General features: G+C 36.7%; 1 protein-coding gene and 1 long non-coding RNA gene across 2 annotated transcripts in view; one reads left to right on the top strand and one right to left on the bottom strand.

The window, feature by feature from the left end:
• Nucleotides 1-2,179, bottom strand: part of Gsc (goosecoid homeobox) — a 70,864-nt gene extending 68,685 nt beyond the window's left edge. The window contains exon 1 of the mRNA XM_074116579.1: nucleotides 1,680-2,179. Coding sequence (XP_073972680.1) covers nucleotides 1,680-2,142 — 463 coding nt within the window. The 5' untranslated portion in view covers nucleotides 2,143-2,179. The remainder of the gene's footprint in view (nucleotides 1-1,679) is intronic.
• Nucleotides 1-17,867, top strand: part of LOC141448307 (uncharacterized) — a 92,916-nt gene extending 75,049 nt beyond the window's left edge. The window contains exons 7-8 of the long non-coding RNA XR_012454947.1: nucleotides 4,788-4,871; nucleotides 17,681-17,867. This is a non-coding gene — a long non-coding RNA (uncharacterized lncRNA). The remainder of the gene's footprint in view (nucleotides 1-4,787; nucleotides 4,872-17,680) is intronic.
• The last annotated feature ends 1,574 nt before the right edge of the window (nucleotides 17,868-19,441 follow it).

The raw sequence follows: 19,441 nt of genomic DNA, 5'->3' as shown, positions 1-19,441 counted from the left end.
TTTTAAAAAAAAAATTCGAAATTTAAAGGAGAGTACGAAAGAATGTCGTGCGAGAAATCATTACAGTTTTATTCTTACATTCACTTCAGGTAAAAAAAAAAATCATGCAATCATGGCCAAATTTTATGCACAGGAAGTGTATATTTTGAGATGTTCTTTGACGGAAATAGTAGTTATTATAAAGAGGTCCGTGTGTGGGTTTTGTGAACAAAATATTTTGAATCTAAGAACAAAAATGGTTATTTTTGTTTTTAGATTCTACTGGAGAAACCGTCTGAACTTAGCGAATAAAATCCATTAGGCGGAAGTTCCATTTTACCGAATGGATTTTAATCCCACTAACGCAAGTTTCTTTTTACTGATTGGATTCTTTTTTGGGGGGAAGGGGTCTTCCCTAAAAATGCTTACAAAGATTTCCTTTAGCCTTGTACTTATCTTAAAATTCCACCAATAAGAGCACAAATGGTAACTTTTCCCTTTTAATCCAGCTAATGACCCGTAGATTTTTTTTATTTCCTAGGAGCTTCACTATAAGCAGCGATGGACTGCGTTGTCTTTAGCGGCAGTAAAGGAAACCCTAGCGCGCTCCCGGGGACAAAAAGAGAAAGAAGGTATTTAATGATTCACCAAACAATTCCAGAGTATGGTGGTTTTTCTCTCTCTTTGCATTGTACTCTCCTTGGGAATCCCGTACGATTGCAGGAAGCGGGGACTGAAAAATGCTATCCCAGCAAAAAGTAATATCCTAACTTTAATGAATTTATTCAAACTGGTAGATTAAGTGGATTGCTAGGATTGCAAGAACAAAGGAAATACGGGCTCATTTGACTGGACGAATTATTCTCTCTTTTTTTGTTGGGATTTGGAGCCGACAACGGCTCCTATGATTCTTCTGCTAAAGCTCCCTATCATCATGATCGTGGATATATAAAGTTTATTTGAATGATTTGTCGAAGAGAATTCATTTTAGGACAGTTCTAAGGAAGGATTAGTTCACCTTTAAAGTTGCCATTTTTTTAGGTTTATGGTCTTTCAAAGGTGTAAATTATGGTGTCAAAAATTGAAACATGGTTTGAAATTACGAATCTGAAAAGATCATAATACAGTTTATTGGGAATTTTGACAATTGTTTTAAGAGAAATTCGAGAATAGTGCCCACCAGATTTGTTTTCAAGCTAACTCCTCTTCCACTCGATTTACACCATCGAGACCCCCCCCCCAAAAAAAAGGCACATCTACATAAAATTCCAAATCGAATGACACCTCATTCATGAAAATCGGTTCGCGCTTTAAAGCGCTACGTTGTTTACAAAAAAAAAAGGTAACAACAACAAGAAAGAACAATTTTTGAAAATGCCGTTATTGCTCATTTTCAGCAACTTTTTGGCAACTGGGTTGTTGCAAAAAAATTACAGTTATAAAGGATGATTTCCCCTATAATTTAAAGAAAATTTGAGAATTTTATCTTTTACAGAAAAAGAGAAAAAAAATTGTCAAAGTTGGGCGTTTTTTCAACGTTACGCTTTTTCGTGCAGTTTCTTAGATGATCAACCCTTATTACAACTGTCCTACAGGACAGTTTTAATCACTATGTAATACAATCCCGAATGTTCAACGTACACAAAAAAATTTTTTAATAGACAAATAATTTTTAAGTGAAATATTGAGGTTATAATTACCTAAAAAATCATGCGCCGGTGGGAAGACTGAAGCTGCAGCTGCTGCGGCCGCTGCAAGATGTCCAAAATGTAGTGGATGTCTGATACTACTCTGCGACGCTACGGTAGTATCCATTTGTTGTTGTTGTTGTTGCTGCTGTTGTTGTTGTTGTATAGGTGTAATAGCATTATTACTACTAAGACTACTACCATTACTAGCAGTATTAACGGCCGGTCTTGACAGTATACTATCAATGGTAAACAATCCTCTTGGTTTGCTTAAATCGGCCGGATATAAAGCGCCCATTCTTTTAGCGTTGTTGGCCACCGTAGTCTCGTCTTCGTCTTCTTCACTACCTGGGCCGCTACCACCCGTAGGGCCACGAGTCAAGCCCAGCTCCACCGTTGTTCTATTCTCGTAGAATGTAGGCGGCCTATCTTGATAGCCGGCTCTGTACTGAGCCCTATAACTGAACGGAGACATGTGAACGTAATTTTGTTTTCGGGGTAACCGATACGGGAAGGTAGTGGAGTGCCGCGGCCCTCTCACCCCTCTTTTTGGCTGAAAGTTTAGTTATAACCAGTTGGGTAGGGGTAAAACTGGCCGTGCCTTCAATCCCAGTTCACCTGGCCTTATCCCCTCCCCAACTCGCCCATGTATGAGAGAAACCTCTCTCTCACTCTGTCTCTCTCTTAGTCCCCCCCTTCACTAGAAGTACCACCAAAAACCAAAACCACCTTCTCCTACTTGACGGTTATAACCATCACTACACAGAATAATGGAATACAGCTATTGGCCGACTGGATGGGGTAGTAGGCGTGGCCAACAGAAATACCACTCCCCCTAGAGAGAGAGAGAGAGTGTGTGAGAGAAGAGTCATCCAAGGGGGGCGCTCTCTCTGGTGGTCGTGTATATCCCTTCCACCCATTTATACTCATCGTGTTACTTCTCTTTAACTTTCCATCCCATCATCATCATCATCCCATTTTGGCCTCCCCTACCTCACACACACACACACACACACACACACACACACACACACACACACACACACATCTACAGGGAATGATATATCATATAAGACATACTTAATGCAACCAACTCATTTCCTGCCACCTCCCTTCAGTTGGGGGAGCATTACCGGCTAACATCTTGCTCCTCTAATTGGTGCCACACTTTAATTTACTCTTTATTAGGGAGGTTACTATCCTGTTTGCAATGCGGCCAGAGGTTACAGTAGGCCTATACAATATTTACCCACTTAGTTATTTACTTTTGGTTGGACACTTATTACTTCTTTTTTATGTTTCTATTTTTTTTTTCTCCTGCCTTTCCTTCGTACATCCTTTCCCTTTCGTCCTTTGCCCTTCTAATGTTTCATCCTAAATAAATAAACCGTTTAAACATTTTTTTTTTTTAATTATTTATTTGTATTTTTAATTGCTTGTAGAACAAATAAGTCTTAAAGTTACCTAAAAATCTGGTGTACCCTAACAGCCCTTCTGTTTCTCGGACATTACCAGTTTATACGAGCCCTTTTGAAAGCTGTGATGTTCACGCAGCACAATCTTATAATAAATAACAAGAAATTGAGTCGCCACGGTAGCCGAGGGGTAAATATACTAGACCCGCAAAGCTAATAAGTATTGTTGGTTTAGTAGGTTCGATTCCCCGGTCCCTAGGCCCTGAATTTTATTTAATAGTTAACATGAGAAATTTACAGTAAAATATGTTAGGCGATTATAGGCTAGACCCGCAAAGCTAAGATGTATTGTTGGTTTAGTAGGTTCGATTCCCCGGTCCCTAAACCTTGAATTTTATTTAATGGTTAATATGAGAAATTTACAGTAAAGTATGTTAGGCGGTTATAGGCTAGACCCGGAAAGCTAAGATGTATTGTTGGTTTAGTAGGTTCGATTCCCCGGTCCCTAAACCTTGAATTTTATTTAATGGTTAATATGAGAAATTTACAGTAAAGTATGTTAGGCGGTTATAGGCTAGACCCGGAAAGCTAAGATGTATTGTTGGTTTAGTAGGTTCGATTCCCCGGTCCCTAGGCCTTGAATTTTATTTAATGGTTAACATGAGAATTTTACAGTAAAGTATGTTAGGCGGTTATAGGCTAGACCCGCAAAGCTAATATGTATTGTTGGTTTAGTAGGTTCGATTCCCCGGTCCCTAGGCTTTGGATTTTATTTAATGGTTAATACGAGAAATTTATAATAAAGTATGTTAGGCGGTTATAGGCTAGACCCGCAAAGCTAATATGTATTGTTGGTTTAGTGGGTTCGATTCCCGGTCCTTTAGGCTTTGGATTTTATTTAATGGTTAATACGAGAAATTTATAGTAAAGTATGTTAGGCGGTTATAGGCTAGACCCGCAAATCTAAGATGTATTGTTGGTTTAGTGGGTTCGATTCCCGGTCTCTAGGCCTTGGATATTATTTAATGGTTAATAAAAGAAATTTACAGTTAAGTATGTTTGCTAGTCGCCTCCGTCCACGACTCCTAATTGGGTAGTTGGACGTTAAGCCCCGCCTAAAAAAAATAGGCGACTACTTTACTTTTTAAAAAGAAATTTTGATTGACAACCTTCTAATAACCAACAAACTGATGCTAGTCTTCTTTTTACAAATCATCAATATCATCAATAAAAAGTCTCAATTAAACTGCTTCCTGCATAAGACTATTTTGTGGTTATGAAAGCAAAAAGTTGGGGGGGGGAATGCGTCCAATACAAAACTTCAAAGTATTCAGATGTTTTAAAATAAAATCTTAGTAGAAGCAGTAAAAAACCGCAGAAGGTTATCTTATCAATGAGTTGCGAACGATTCCATAACACAGCTATAGTCTTAAAAAGTGCCACCAAAATTATCACCTTAAAAATCTATCACCGGACAGTGAGCTGCAAGAAAATTCTTGGGAAGAGAAAAAAATGTAAGGGTTAGTTGCTGGATTCGAACCCTTGGATCGCTGCTTTGAAAACCAGCATACACTAATCACTGATCTAATTCACTCTACATTTATTTGTAAGGTTTATACATTCTTGGATAGTGGGCAAGTAAACAGTAACGTTATGGTGAATTTGAATCGTCCAACTACTTCTAAATTCGTTCAAATTGTTGCAGATGCAAAGAGGAGCTTGGAAATAACTAGGAGTAAATTATTTAACTTAAGAGGGCTTGCTTAAGAAATTAATCGAGACTCGAACAGTAAGTAAAACGATGAAATGGAATTATTTCTCACATTCTTTTATTTTTATTTACACATGTTTTATTTGAAAAAATTCGCCAAGAGCTTACGTATAATTGCGGTTAAAACTGTGCTCAACTGATTCCGGTAGTTCCTTCACTAAAATTGAAGTTATAGAAATGTTTTTTATCACTTGACAGGCACCACAATAGCCGAGCGGTTAAGATACTAGACCCGCAAAGCTAAGATGTATTGTTGGTTTAGTGGGTTCGATTCCCCGGTCTCTAGGCCTTGGATTTTATTTAATATTTAATAATGAAAAATTTTATTTATACAATTAAATCGATTAACAACTCCACTTTTTGAAATATCATAAATTTAAGTGCCCAAAGTGTTCAGTTCTAGCTTTTTAAATTTATAATAAATTTCTCAAATAATAAAGATTAACGCCATTAAATGGTAAAACATTTTTTGGCCATTAAATAATAAATAATTTATTTCAGAAGTCATTTTGATTAATTCCTTGCTCTAATTTAAATTGTTGTAATAATTCAACTCAAATTCAGTAGCAGCCGCTGAATGCTAAATTTATTTGAATTTATATTTTAAACAGAATTACAAAAAAAAATTTACATTATCTCCTCGCATTTCTCCACTTTTATGGAGTTAATCTAGTTGTGCAATGAATGGCTTAACTAATAATATTATTACAGAAATTATAAAGCAAGAAAATTTTCCTTCTTATTATCTTTCCTTGATAATATGGTTAATATGGTTAAACTGACTTACACGGGTTATATAAACAGAAATCATTGTTTACACTAACATAAGATTCTGCTTGTTTCCAACTGTGATTAAGTAATCCCCAAGTCCTAGAATTGTTAATGCTAAGATCTACATGGTAATTATCCTAGAATTTGTGAATACCTTACCTGGAATCTACATATTCAGAACCTTTGGTTCTTTTTTTTTTGGGTTCGAAACTTTTCCATGGCAAATAGCTTTCCTGGGTTCAAGTGGGCGTTCAATTCAGTGGGAGTTTCAACGATAAGTTTTCCTCTAAGTTGTTCATTTAGTTACAACGTGTTTTCGGCATTTTTCTTCTTCTTTGGTTTGAGAGGACGTGATCAAATGTCATATCTTCGATGTTGCGGATCAGTTGATGCTTTAGGTGCTCCTATCTCTTAACTTTGGTAGTGTATCGATGCGCATTTGTAGTCGTCACTGAGCTGGAGCAATTGATGCTTATTCAAAGCAGGGCCGCGTCTCTTTCACTATCAAATGCTTCGAAGACAAAGAAAAAAAGAATCTTGAAACTAAGAAGACAATTCCATTCAGAAAACTAACCACTCAAGATCTGAGGCTTAGCTTCCAGTAAGGGCTCTAAGGGAGGATCAATTTCAATGTTGTTCATTATCCTGTTGGAAGAGCAATGGAGTTCTCTCACTCTAAATCGGGTATTTCTGAGTCCATCTTTGCTTATTAAGTCCCAATTGAAGGAATCAATGGTTTTCCACTGATTCATGAATTCATAATTAAGAATCTCCTAATAGGTAACACAATTCAGGTGTTGAGTGGACATGCGAATTTATGGTACCATCTTTTTTTTAAATGCTGCCTTACCCAGTCTCGCCAATCTGTGCTGGCTGTGGTGGAGTCCAATGAGAGACTGTGCGGACTTTGTGGAGTTGTGTCCAGTTTATTCTGAAACTAGGATTTCTGGTCTTCAGGAGGTTAAATGTTTCCCCGACCGGAGATTGTGGCATCTGGTTATCTTTATCAGAACTTACTAGGTTTATTCAGTGGGCGATTGAGTCGCCATGCTCCCTAGAGTCCTGGTCACTACTTTATTAGTTCATTGTACTGCTATCCGAAAACTCTTAGACGGATTTTACTGGTCTTGAAGCTCCCGGTATCTCTCATGAGATGCATTTTGGTTACCTGCGTTTCCTTACCCCATTTTTTTGGTGGAACCGCCCTTCTAATTCAATCGACAATCGCCTTTTCTGAGCCCTCCTGGTCTTGAACGACCTTTCTCTTTTTTGAGCGAAGTTAAATTAGTCTATTTGGCTTTCATCTTTCCTCCAATCGTATTAATTGGCCAAAACTATTATTAGCCTTCATTTCCCAATTGTTTTTAATGATCGATCTATTTCTGATCACATTCCTAGATCGATTTTTTTTATAATGTAAGTGGTGTTTTCTATTCTGTTTGCAATTATGATTACTTACAATTGACAATCGCAAGGGCAATAACTCAATTTTCGTTTCGCGTAACAATTTGATTGGCAGGGAAGGGATTAGCTATGAGGTTAGCATACTGGACTCCCACGCGGAGGTCCCGGGTTCGAATCCAGCAGCTGACCCTTAGATTTTCTCTTCCTAGGAGCTTCTTACAGCTCACTGTCCGGTGATGGACAGTGTTGTCTGTAACGAGAGAACACTGACCGGAGGCCGGCAGTGCACTGGAAAAAGCTCCGGGCGCTAATGACCTCAGCTGTTGATGCGCAAAAAAAAAAAAAAAAAAAAAAATTTGATTGGTTGATACATTGACAAGTCGACCAATGGATTTTTTTTTAATTTTGAATTTTGGCCGTTTCCAAACGACATAGTTGCTGGTGATGGAGAAAAACGTCAGTTAGCCTTAGAAATTTTTTTATTTTGTTTACTTGTGTGGAAATTTTCAGAAAATCTAGAAAAATAGAAACTTAAACCTCTCTCATAAAGTGAGTAAAAGTAAAAAAATAATTACAGATTGAACTTGCAAAGTCCACCACCACCTCACTTATTTTTTTAAAATTCTTCTCCAGTCTCCTGAGGGAAAACAAAAAAATAGAAATAGAAAGTTGACACACAAAATCGAAAGCGACGGGGGCTTAAAGTTAGGTCGTTAATGCCGAAAGAATTGTGAAAAATGTCGGCACCAGCGACAACTTGGCTTAGGGTACGCTTAGCGACGGTTACAGGCTCTCCTTGCCCTTAATGGAACGCTTTACTTGCCGTCTTAAGCTGCAAGCCCTTCTGCTCGCCCCTTACTTAACTCCTTCTTAATACCTAAAACTTGAAAATAAGAATAAGCATTATTATTTTTATTTTTTCCCTTCTAACATTTTGACTTTTTCAGCTTTTTTTTTTTGCAAGCTTCTTTCTTTACTTTAGTTCTTTTTTTTTTTAAATCTTTTGAAATCCTCTTTGTCCGGGGAAAAAAAAGAAGCTGTGGTTCGTAATTAAATCCTTAGAAGGTTATTTATTAACAGATTTTTCTCCCCCCCCTACGCGCGCAGATTGGAAGAGCGTTAGAAAATTGAGGACTGAAAAGGGTTTTCTAGATTAAAGGAAGAGGGAAATTATCTACAGAATTTTCTCAGACTTAAAAAGTCTTTTAATAATCTTTCTTTTTCTTTTTTAAGTACTTTACTTAAATTTGAAGTAAGTGCAAGTATTTCTCATCTGTGAAAAATTTTTATTTTAAATTTCACCCAAAAAACGATTGTTGATAATGATCGATCTATTTCTGAACAACTAATCACATTCCTAGATCGATTTGTTTTATCATGTAAGTAGTGTTTTCTATTCTGTGAGTGATTATGATTACTTACAATTCACAATCGCAAAACTAATCAATTTTCGAAATTTCTTTGAAGATGATTATTTGTCCAAATTTGTGTCTGTCAGTCGATTTGTGTGTTCAATACAATGAAATAACGTAAATAGCGGAAAAAGACAAATTTCAATTTTTATTTTTTATTTAGATGCCACAGTCAAATACAAAATATTTTTTCCAGTTTTGGGGATCAAAAATATGTGGAAAATTATTTTCTTAAATTTCCTTTTCAGCTTCCTTATTATCTCGTTTAAATCTTTTGGCTTTAATTTACTAATTATTTTTCCAAACTTACGTGAATTATCAAAAGATTTCTGGTTAATCTTCAATTTACAATTAAAGCTTTAATCTGTTTTCTATCTCTTGGGCAATTATAAATTTTCCTTACCTTATGTTTGTGACCGTATGAGGTTTCAAAAAATAATACTAAAGTAAGCCTAGCCCTAACCAAAATTTTGCAGGCACCCTCCAAATAAAATGGTGGCCATCTCACCCGACTTTACCAAATGATTATTTACAGTCGACAATTGCAAGGGCTATAACTCAATTTTCGTTACACGTAACAATTTGATTGGTGACAAGAAAGTCGACCAATGGATTTTTTTCAATTTGAATTTTCCACGTCACCAAACTGCTGGTGATGGAGAAAAACCTGACGTCCGTTAGCCTGAGATAATAATTCAATATGAACTAATTTTCTTTAGATTTTTTTCCTGACTTAAATTTGAACCACACACAGCGAAAAATTTCGCACTATGATTCGCTAGTCCGGAAATTGATGGATGAATTTTGTTGTGGCGGAAGTTGAAAGAGGTATTAAAAAAACTATTAAGAGCCGATAGTGGTGAGGGAAATGGTTGTGTGTGAACCAGCCCAAACTGAATAGGATCATATGGTCCACTTCAGCTGACATGACCCACTTCAGTCAGCACCGTACTGTAGACAGCTCATCTGGCCCGCACTTTAATTGCAGCTTCCATGTAGGTTCTTCTTCCCCTCCACTTAGTGGGGAGCTCTGTTAATTCATAATTTCTTATCCAGTAGACGGAGGACTATATCTTGGGGTTTATATCTACGCCGGCCCTGAGTACTTGTATTGTTTACTAATGATTGCGCCAGTAATATAATTGAGAAGATTGCGGAGAGGCAGCGTTGAGAACAAAAAGCTGCACTAACCACACCAGATCGTTTTATATGATAATTAGTTTAAAAGTGGTGAAGAAATGGGAGCAGCTTTTGGATGTTTGGGATAAAGTGGTGTTTCCTGCACTTGACAGTGAAAGACCCAATAACTTGGTCCTGCACTTTCTCCAGCTCTCCCCCCCCCCCACACACACAGGAGCTATTGTATTAGCCATACCCCTAGGGTGGGTGTGAATGAAAGCCCAACGATGGGGGATCTTTCTTCTATTTAACCCAAACCACGATTGTAATACCATTTCCTGAACAATGTATGGGTGTACTTCCTTCCGTGGCTATCAAAACATCATTGTACTTGACTTTACCACCTTAACTAGCTGCCCCTTATCACGGCAATCCAATCCTTATCACAACTCTCATTCACATCCAATTTTTCTCTCTTCAACAATGCCTTTTAATAAAGAATTTTTTTCCCTTTCAAGTTTCAAGATTTAATTTTAACTGGCTTGATATTTAAAAAATATCGTATTGACCTCACATATAACTTTGGTACATATTTAATTTTTAGATATTAATTGCCTCATAATTTACACTTTTATGTAGTACTAATACTTGTAATGTCATAAGGTATGCTTTACTTCCAACTACCAAATTAAGTGTCGCTAACGGAGGCAACTTGCAAACATACTTTACTATAGATTTCTCATATCAACCATTAAATAAAATCCAAGGCCTCTAGACCACGTGAATCGAACCCACTAAACCAACAATACATCTTAGCTTTGCGGGTCTAGTCGATAAACTCCTAACATATTTTACTATTAAATTCTCATATTAACAATTAAATAAAATCCAACGCCTAGAGACCAGGGGAATCGAACCCACTAAACCAACAATACATCTTAGCTTTGCGGGTCTAGCCTATAACTGCCCAACATACTTTACTTTAAATTTCTTTTATTAAACATTAAATAAAATCCAACGCCTAGAGACCAGGGGAATCGAACCCACTAAACCAACAATACATCTTAGCTTTGCGGGTCTAGCCTATAACTGCCCAACATACTTTACTGTAAATTTCTTTTATTAAACATTAAATAAAATCCAACGCCTAGAGACCAGGGGAATCGAACCCACTAAACCAACAATACATCTTAGCTTTGCGGGTCTAGACTATAACTGCCCAACATACTTTACTGTAAATTCCTTTTATTAATCATTAAATAAAATCCAAGGCCTAGACACCGGGAATCGAACCCACTAAACCAACAATACATCTTAGCTTTGCGGGTCTAGCCTATAACTGCCCAACATACTTTACTGTAAATTTCTTTTATTAAACATTAAATAAAATCCAACGCCTAGAGACCAGGGGAATCGAACCCACTAAACCAACAATACATCTTAGCTTTGCGGGTCTAGCCTATAACTGCCCAACATACTTTACTGTAAATTTCTTTTATTAAACATTAAATAAAATCCAACGCCTAGAGACCCGGGAATCGAACCCACTAAACCAACAATACATCTTAGCTTTGCGGGTCTAGCCTATAACTGCCCAACATACTTTACTGTAAATTTCTTTTATTAAACATTAAATAAAATCCAACGCCTAGAGACCAGGGGAATCGAACCCACTAAACCAACAATACATCTTAGCTTTGCGGGTCTAGCCTATAACTGCCCAACATACTTTACTTTAAATTTCTTTTATTAAACATTAAATAAAATCCAACGCCTAGAGACCAGGGGAATCGAACCCACTAAACCAACAATACATCTTAGCTTTGCGGGTCTAGCCTATAACTGCCCAACATACTTTACTTTAAATTTCTTTTATTAAACATTAAATAAAATCCAACGCCTAGAGACCAGGGGAATCGAACCCACTAAACCAACAATACATCTTAGCTTTGCGGGTCTAGCCTATAACTGCCCAACATACTTTACTGTAAATTTCTTTTATTAAACATTAAATAAAATCCAACGCCTAGAGACCAGGGGAATCGAACCCACTAAACCAACAATACATCTTAGCTTTGCGGGTCTAGCCTATAACTGCCCAACATACTTTACTGTAAATTTCTTTTATTAAACATTAAATAAAATCCAACGCCTAGAGACCAGGGGAATCGAACCCACTAAACCAACAATACATCTTAGCTTTGCGGGTCTAGCCTATAACTGCCCAACATACTTTACTGTAAATTTCTTTTATTAAACATTAAATAAAATCCAACGCCTAGAGACCAGGGGAATCGAACCCACTAAACCAACAATACATCTTAGCTTTGCGGGTCTAGCCTATAACTGCCCAACATACTTTACTGTAAATTCCTTTTATTAATCATTAAATAAAATCCAAGGCCTAGACACCGGGAATCGAACCCACTAAACCAACAATACATCTTAGCTTTGCGGGTCTAGCCTATAACTGCCCAACATACTTTACTGTAAATTTCTTTTATTAAACATTAAATAAAATCCAACGCCTAGAGACCAGGGGAATCGAACCCACTAAACCAACAATACATCTTAGCTTTGCGGGTCTAGCCTATAACTGCCCAACATACTTTACTGTAAATTTCTTTTATTAAACATTAAATAAAATCCAACGCCTAGAGACCCGGGAATCGAACCCACTAAACCAACAATACATCTTAGCTTTGCGGGTCTAGCCTATAACTGCCCAACATACTTTACTGTAAATTTCTTTTATTAAACATTAAATAAAATCCAACGCCTAGAGACCAGGGGAATCGAACCCACTAAACACACAATACATCTTAGCTTTGCGGGTCTAGCCTATAACTGCCCAACATACTTTACTTTAAATTTCTTTTATTAAACATTAAATAAAATCCAACGCCTAGAGACCAGGGGAATCGAACCCACTAAACCAACAATACATCTTAGCTTTGCGGGTCTAGCCTATAACTGCCCAACATACTTTACTGTAAATTTCTTTTATTAAACATTAAATAAAATCCAACGCCTAGAGACCAGGGGAATCGAACCCACTAAACCAACAATACATCTTAGCTTTGCGGGTCTAGCCTATAACTGCCCAACATACTTTACTATAGATTTCTCATATCAACCATTAAATAAAATCCAAGGCCTCTAGACCTCGGGAATCGAACCCACTAAACCAACAATACATCTTAGCTTTGCGGGTCTAGTCGATAAAAGCCTAACATATTTTACTATTAAATTCTCATATTAACCATTAAATAAAATCCAAGGCCTAGAGACCAGGGGAATCGAACCCACTAAACCAACAATACACCTTAGCTTTGCGGGTCTAGCCTATAACTGCCCAACATACTTTACTGTAAATTCCTTTTATTAATCATTAAATAAAATCCAAGGCCTAGACACCGGGAATCGAATCCACTAAACCAACAATACATCTTAGCATTGCGGGTCTAGTCTTCTAACCTTCTCGGCTAACGTGGCGCCTTAATTTTCTTCCATAGATTGGCTATCTTTAACCCAGATAACTCTTGAATTTTTTTTTTAAACTAGACAAATCGCAATGAAATGTCCGACGTTTTCATGTTGGCTTAGATTGCGCATTGTACATGGAAAATAATCTGTCTTTTTTTTTTTTTTTTTTTTACACAAGATTTGGACAATGAGGCAGAATCTGCTGTGCAGACCCATACGACTTTCTATTCTTCTATTCCAAAAGTTCTAATTCACCAAATTTTCTGCAAACTCCAAGCATTTGAATAATATTTAATTATGATCACTTTAAAAAAGAATTTACCCAACCGCTTTAAATTTACCCTAGAAGTATCATTAACGATGTTTTCAGGAAAAAATAATTGTAGTAAAATTCATAGATTTATGTGCTCGAAATCACTAAGCAGATGAGAGCTCAAAATCTTTGTAACACGCAAAATGTCCGGTTGAAAATCTTTATTCCGGATATCCGGACCGATCGCAAAATTTTGCTCTTACTAAGTGACTATCGATAAAGAAGTAAAGTTTTTCGATGTGTGTACTTTGATTGTTATTCGATTTACTTTTACTTTTGACAATATTGTGCCCTCTTAAAGAATATTGCCAGTGAGTCTCAGAGAACATAATGGACCATGATCTGCGATTAATATTAATCAGTGAGTACTGAAGTAAGAAAAAAGGCGATTTGGACATTTCTTTTATTTTTAATTTATTTTAGTTTTTTTCTTTGTCGGAATAATCAAGATGTTGAAATACAAAATAAGCGGGACAAAGGGCGTGCGGCGCACAAACAAAATCTCTTACCTGGTACTATAAGGGTCAAGTACTGCTATAAGAAGGTAGTCAGATCTATGTCAACATTACGTATCCCTTTAAGGAAGGAGGGAGTTAGATTATTTGTGTAAGAACTGCACCTGGGCTTTATGTGTCCACTTAACGTTAGTGAAGTGGATACAAGATTCTAAAGAAAAGGTGCATGTTTAAACATGTAGAAATTCTATTCTCTGTCTGTTGGACTGAACTGAACGGAAATGCAAGATTACATACTTGTAGGAGCCACAAGTATTTTAAAGTAGTTTCTCTTACTGGACTGAAACTGGCTAAGGATTCTCTCTCTTTCTCTCTCCCAACTACTTGACTGGAAATCGCCAATTCCTGGGCGAAATGTTGAATCTAGCAAGCTTAGGATTGAATAGAAATGGGTTAAAGTAATTCTTGATAGGCTCTTTGAAACAATGTCTAGTCTAGAACCTAAAGTTTGTACAAGAATGCAATATGGGCCATTTAATGAAAGGTATCAGAAAACATGTTTACACTTCCCAGGGGTAGCCAGAGTTTGTTAAGACCAACAAGAAGACGGGCAGAAAAAGAAGGGTTTATCCCATTCATAAGTTTCATAGGTTGGGAAGCCGGTAAAATCGTCGTCTAAATGATAAGTAATCAAAAAAGTTAGGCGCCACGGTAGCCGAGCGGTTATAGGCTAGACCCGCAAATCTAATGTGTATTGTACTCCCACAATTCCCAGTCTTAGGGCTTGGATTTTATTTAATGGTTAATATGAAAAATTTATAGTAAAGTATGTTAGGCGGTTAGAGACTAGACCCGCAAAGCTAAGATGTATTGTTGGTTTAGTGGGTTCGATCCCCTATCTAGAGGCTTTGGATTTTATTTAATGGTTAATATGAGAAATTTATAGTAAAGTATGTTGGCGGTTATAGGCTAGACCCGCAAAGCTAAAATGTATTGTTGGTTTAGTGGGTTCGATTCCCGAGGTCTAGAGGCCTTGGATTTTATTTAATGGTTAATATGAGAACTTTACAGTAATCACTGTTCGTTCAGATTGGTAATATTGCCAAGAACATTTGATATTGTGCCCAAATGAAGCTGTGAATATTCTTAAATGATGTGCCTAAGCCAATTCCTTTGTTAGTCATTTGTGGTGTAAGGCATTAAATCATAATCATTGCTGGCTGGCTGATTGTGGCTCCTACCCTTCTTAGTTATTCTGAAGACATCCCCACCTTCAGCAGCGTGCTGGAGAGAACCACCTCTATTCCAACTTCGGGACAAGTTTCTAATTCACACTTCCTTTGATATATTTACAATGATAAAGTTTCATAATTAAAATACCCTTTTACATAAATTTCCTTAGGTAATAATAAATTTATAAAGTGGCTTCAATTAAATCAGCTAAACAACAAAAGTAGATTACTTGGAATAAGTGACGTGGAAAGGGAGGTAAAACCGAGGATGTTTTGTGGGTTGACAACAATGGAGAGACGCCAATACGGTTCTACAAGGTCCCCAAGGCTTCCCTCACTCTGTCTCGCTCGCTTTACCCCACCCCACACACCGACTCCCAGGATTTAATTATCAAAGTTGTGGCTAACTCCGATAATCACTGTACTGTTAGTACTAGGGCTTCTCCTTGGATAAACTATACCAATTATACGTAATCGATAAAGTCCGCCGACCTTATACCAAACTTCCACTATTTCCGCCCTGGCCACGGACCTCACTCTCAACGTCATCATTGATGCCTGTTGTGTTAGTTCCACTCTACACTCACACTCCTCGTGGGGGCTCTGAATTTCATCGTCTCCGTGTAGCAAACAAACCCGTTTGCCCAATCGCTCTCTCTCACTCTCTCTCTCTCTCTCTCTCTCTCTCTCTTTCTCCTCCCACTTCTATTCATTTTCCAACCCTTTGTATGAAAGCTCTTCCCCCCCAGTCCTTGGTGTGATTGTAGATTGCAACTACAATGAACTAAACCAAAAGGGAAGGTTAAAAGCGGGTTTTATTTATAATTACTAACTCAGTTAAGCTAATTATTTTATCAGCTTTGATTACTTTAAATAAGCTTTATCAATTTCTTCTTTTTTTACAACTTTTATTGAAATTTCGCAACTGCAATGATTGTTGCAAATGTGGTAATGTGGTACATGAGTGGAGAAGGCACCAGTAGTATCACTCCATTATCTTGAAGATATGGTTAGTCTGCTCTTATGATAAGGATTAGATCGCGAGGCCATCTTCTCTTCAATCTCCTTGGAGGAACACCTGGTATTGCAGAAAAAGATAGTTGTTCTATTAGAGGGTTAGGATGAGCTGCTTGTAGAGGTATGAAATTTGAGAAAATGGAGTTTTAGCAAGAATGGAGTTTCTTTATGGATGGTGAGGTTAGTTACATAGAACGGAGCGTTAAGAAGTTTTCGAAGAACATATTTTTGACTGTAATGTCTGGGGGCGTAGAGAATTGGAACGCTTAGTCGATTCCCATACTAGTTAATTTATTTATTTTTAAAACATTTCCCCCACACTAGACTTGAAAGAACAGAACTAAACAGGCGCTGTCGACTACTTAAAAGACTCTTAGACGTTAGATCAAAACTTTCTCTGGACAACAAAAGACTGATTTATACTTCTATATTGAAACCCATCTGGGCGTATGGAATAGAGCTGTGGGGTTCAACCAAACTCTCCAATATCTAAAGGATTCAATCGCTACAATCTAAAATACTTCGAATTATTGTACACGCTCCATTTTATCTCCAACCTGGACTATACACACTGACCTTAACATTCCTTTCGTCACCCAAGTTGCTAAAACACGATTCAGAAAACGCCACTTCAGCCTGCAATCTCATATAAATCCTCTAGCTTAATATCTTTCTTCTAGAACTCTTCCTGACAACCCGACAAGGCGTCTTAAAAGACAGTGGCCTCGTGATCTCCTCTCCAGTGAACAGAGTGACTAACCATATAATGTTTTGGAGTGTTACCACTGGGTAACTTCTCCACTCGTTACATTATTTATTACGCTATGGTATCATTGTTACTTATAGCGCCAACGCGCTGATTGTAGCACAATAAACGCAAAACAAAAAACAACAATTTTGTATTTGATGGGAAAGACTCCCAAATGGGTTCCAAGAGGAACCTGGTTCCATGATAATAATCACGTAATTTAATTTTAGTTCCGTTTCAACTTCCGCTCAACCTATTGCGGCTATTACACAGCTGATGAAGACGCTCATTAGACTAGAAAGGCAAGCTTATCAGAACCTCTCCCTCTATAAATTGGACTTGAAAAGCATTTCCCTGGCAAATCGTTGGAGAAAAAAAAAAACTGAAAAAGATCTATTCAGTACAGTGGCCCTTCCCCTTGGGAAATGGTGTACAAAAAAAATGAAATTCTTTAATGATATCTCCACGTTCGGCGAGCATACTTAAAGTAAAGTAATCGCCTATTTTTTCAGGCGGGGCTTAACGTCCAACTACCAATTAGGTGTCGTGGACGGAGGCAACCAGCAAACATACTTTGCTGTAAATTTCTTTTATTAACCATTAAATAAAATCCAAGGCCTCTAGACAGGGAAACGAACCCACTAAACCAACAATACACATTAGCTTTGCGGGTCTAGTATCTTAACCGCTCGGCTACCGTGGTGACTACCTTTTTTGATTACCTATCATTTAGACGACGATTTTACCGGCTTCCCAACCTATAAACCCTTCTTCAGTACCACAATACATATTAGCTTCGCAGGTCTCGCCTCTAACCGCTCGGCTACCTTTGGCACCCAGAGTATACTTAACGATCTGCTTGTTCAATAGAATCCAGAAGATCTGAGCGGTTGCTCCAGATAGAATTACTTACAAAAGAATCTTTGATAGCATTTTACCATAAAATGAACATCTTCCACCCTCTTGGCACGAGAATTACTTCTAGGAGAAAAATTGGTGGTAAAAACAATTCTTCAACTCTCTTTAGGTAGGTCATTAATTTTCAAAAAACTGAGTTTAAATGAAAATTCCTGCTTTTTCCAAAGAATTATTCACTTACCCAAAAAAATGGTACCGAAATTATCCAGTAAACTGTGTTTATATAAATCACAAAGTAGATTTATTAACTGTAGAAGAATATTAATCGAGATAGAACCTTGAGACAGGCAGATTCAAGGAAGTCATGTGAGTCTACACTCCAGTGGATAACAATACATTTACCTTCTATTTCAAAGATAAATTTACTTTGGGAGATAAAAGCCTTAATGGAGTCTCCATCATTTACACTAAGTGTGTGTTTGGAAACTGGCACAGCTTCCATTAAGGCAACCTTGTAAGTAACCTAAAACGTTTCTAAGTTACTCCTTGAACTGGGCTAGTAACTTTTACCCAACACTTCTTCGATCTTCTTATACATTGTATTCTTCTTCTTCGTCCTACTTCTATACATCATTCTCAGTATTACTGAAGTGTGAAATACAATAACCTATCTGTGCTTTACTAAGGTTCTTCAGAACAGCAGTTACATCTAAGGGCTCAAAAAGTTTGTCTCGGACCCGCATTTCAGTGAACTATCCTGTTTCAAATTAATTTAAAATTTACACTCCAAGAAAATTGTTTTTTAGGATAGTTTAGGGGTCAATATCAATAACAACTCTTTAAAGAGATCTCTAGAGCTAAGGATCTCTATATTAAGGTACAATTAACCCTCATACTAAACTTTTAAAACTAAAAATTTGTGTAAAGGATATAATTAATGAGATGTACTATTATTACAAACTTTAATGTCTCCCTTCATTCAGCTGAGAATTCAATGAAAATTTTACCGAATTGTACAGAAAATTTAGCTTTATAAATCATTTAAATTTCAATATTTTAGTGTTAATAATTAATGAGAAATTAAAGGGTAAATTTTAAAGGTTAGCGAATTTATTCAAATTCGTACAAAAATCAAACCTTAATATCTCTTATCCCACACATCAGAATTCAATGATTTTCTTACCGAATTGTAGGAAAAACTTAGCTCTATAACTAGTATTAATGGCAATGTTTTAGTGATAACAGGTAATGAGATATAGAAGGTTAAAATTTGGTGGTTTTCATTTTGCTTCAAAATTCAATCCATTATATCTCTCTTTCTATTGATCAGAATTCAATGATTTCTTTACCCAATTGTAGAGAATAGTTAGCTTTATAACTAGCTTAAATGACAATATGTTACTGATAACAGGTAATGAGATAATAGAAGGTTAAAATTTGGTGGTTTTCATTTTGCTTCAAATTTCAAACCTTTATATCTCTCTTTCTATTGATTAGAATTCAATGATTTCTTTACCCAATTGTAGAGAATAGTTAGATTGGAATAATTGGGAAAATGAATAATCACATTATATTACTATTAGAGCATTCTTGTGTCGAATTCAAGTATTATGGTATAAGTACAGTATAATTTAAAATAAATAAATTGGTTTTGTTTTGTTTATTTTTGGGATGTTAACTACTTTTTATGACTATTGTTTTACAGTAATTATCGACTAATTAGTTTACGCTACTGCCACGGTGAGGTTCTATGACGAAGAATTTTGGGGTACG

The sequence above is a fragment of the Rhodnius prolixus genome, unplaced genomic scaffold (genome assembly GCF_049639745.1).
Source record: "Rhodnius prolixus isolate KJV_2025 unplaced genomic scaffold, Rpr scaffold_19, whole genome shotgun sequence".
Classification (NCBI taxonomy): Eukaryota; Metazoa; Arthropoda; class Insecta; order Hemiptera; family Reduviidae; genus Rhodnius; species Rhodnius prolixus.
The sequence above is the reverse complement of the archived record's forward strand: the minus strand, read 5'-3'. Positions and strand labels throughout refer to the sequence as shown.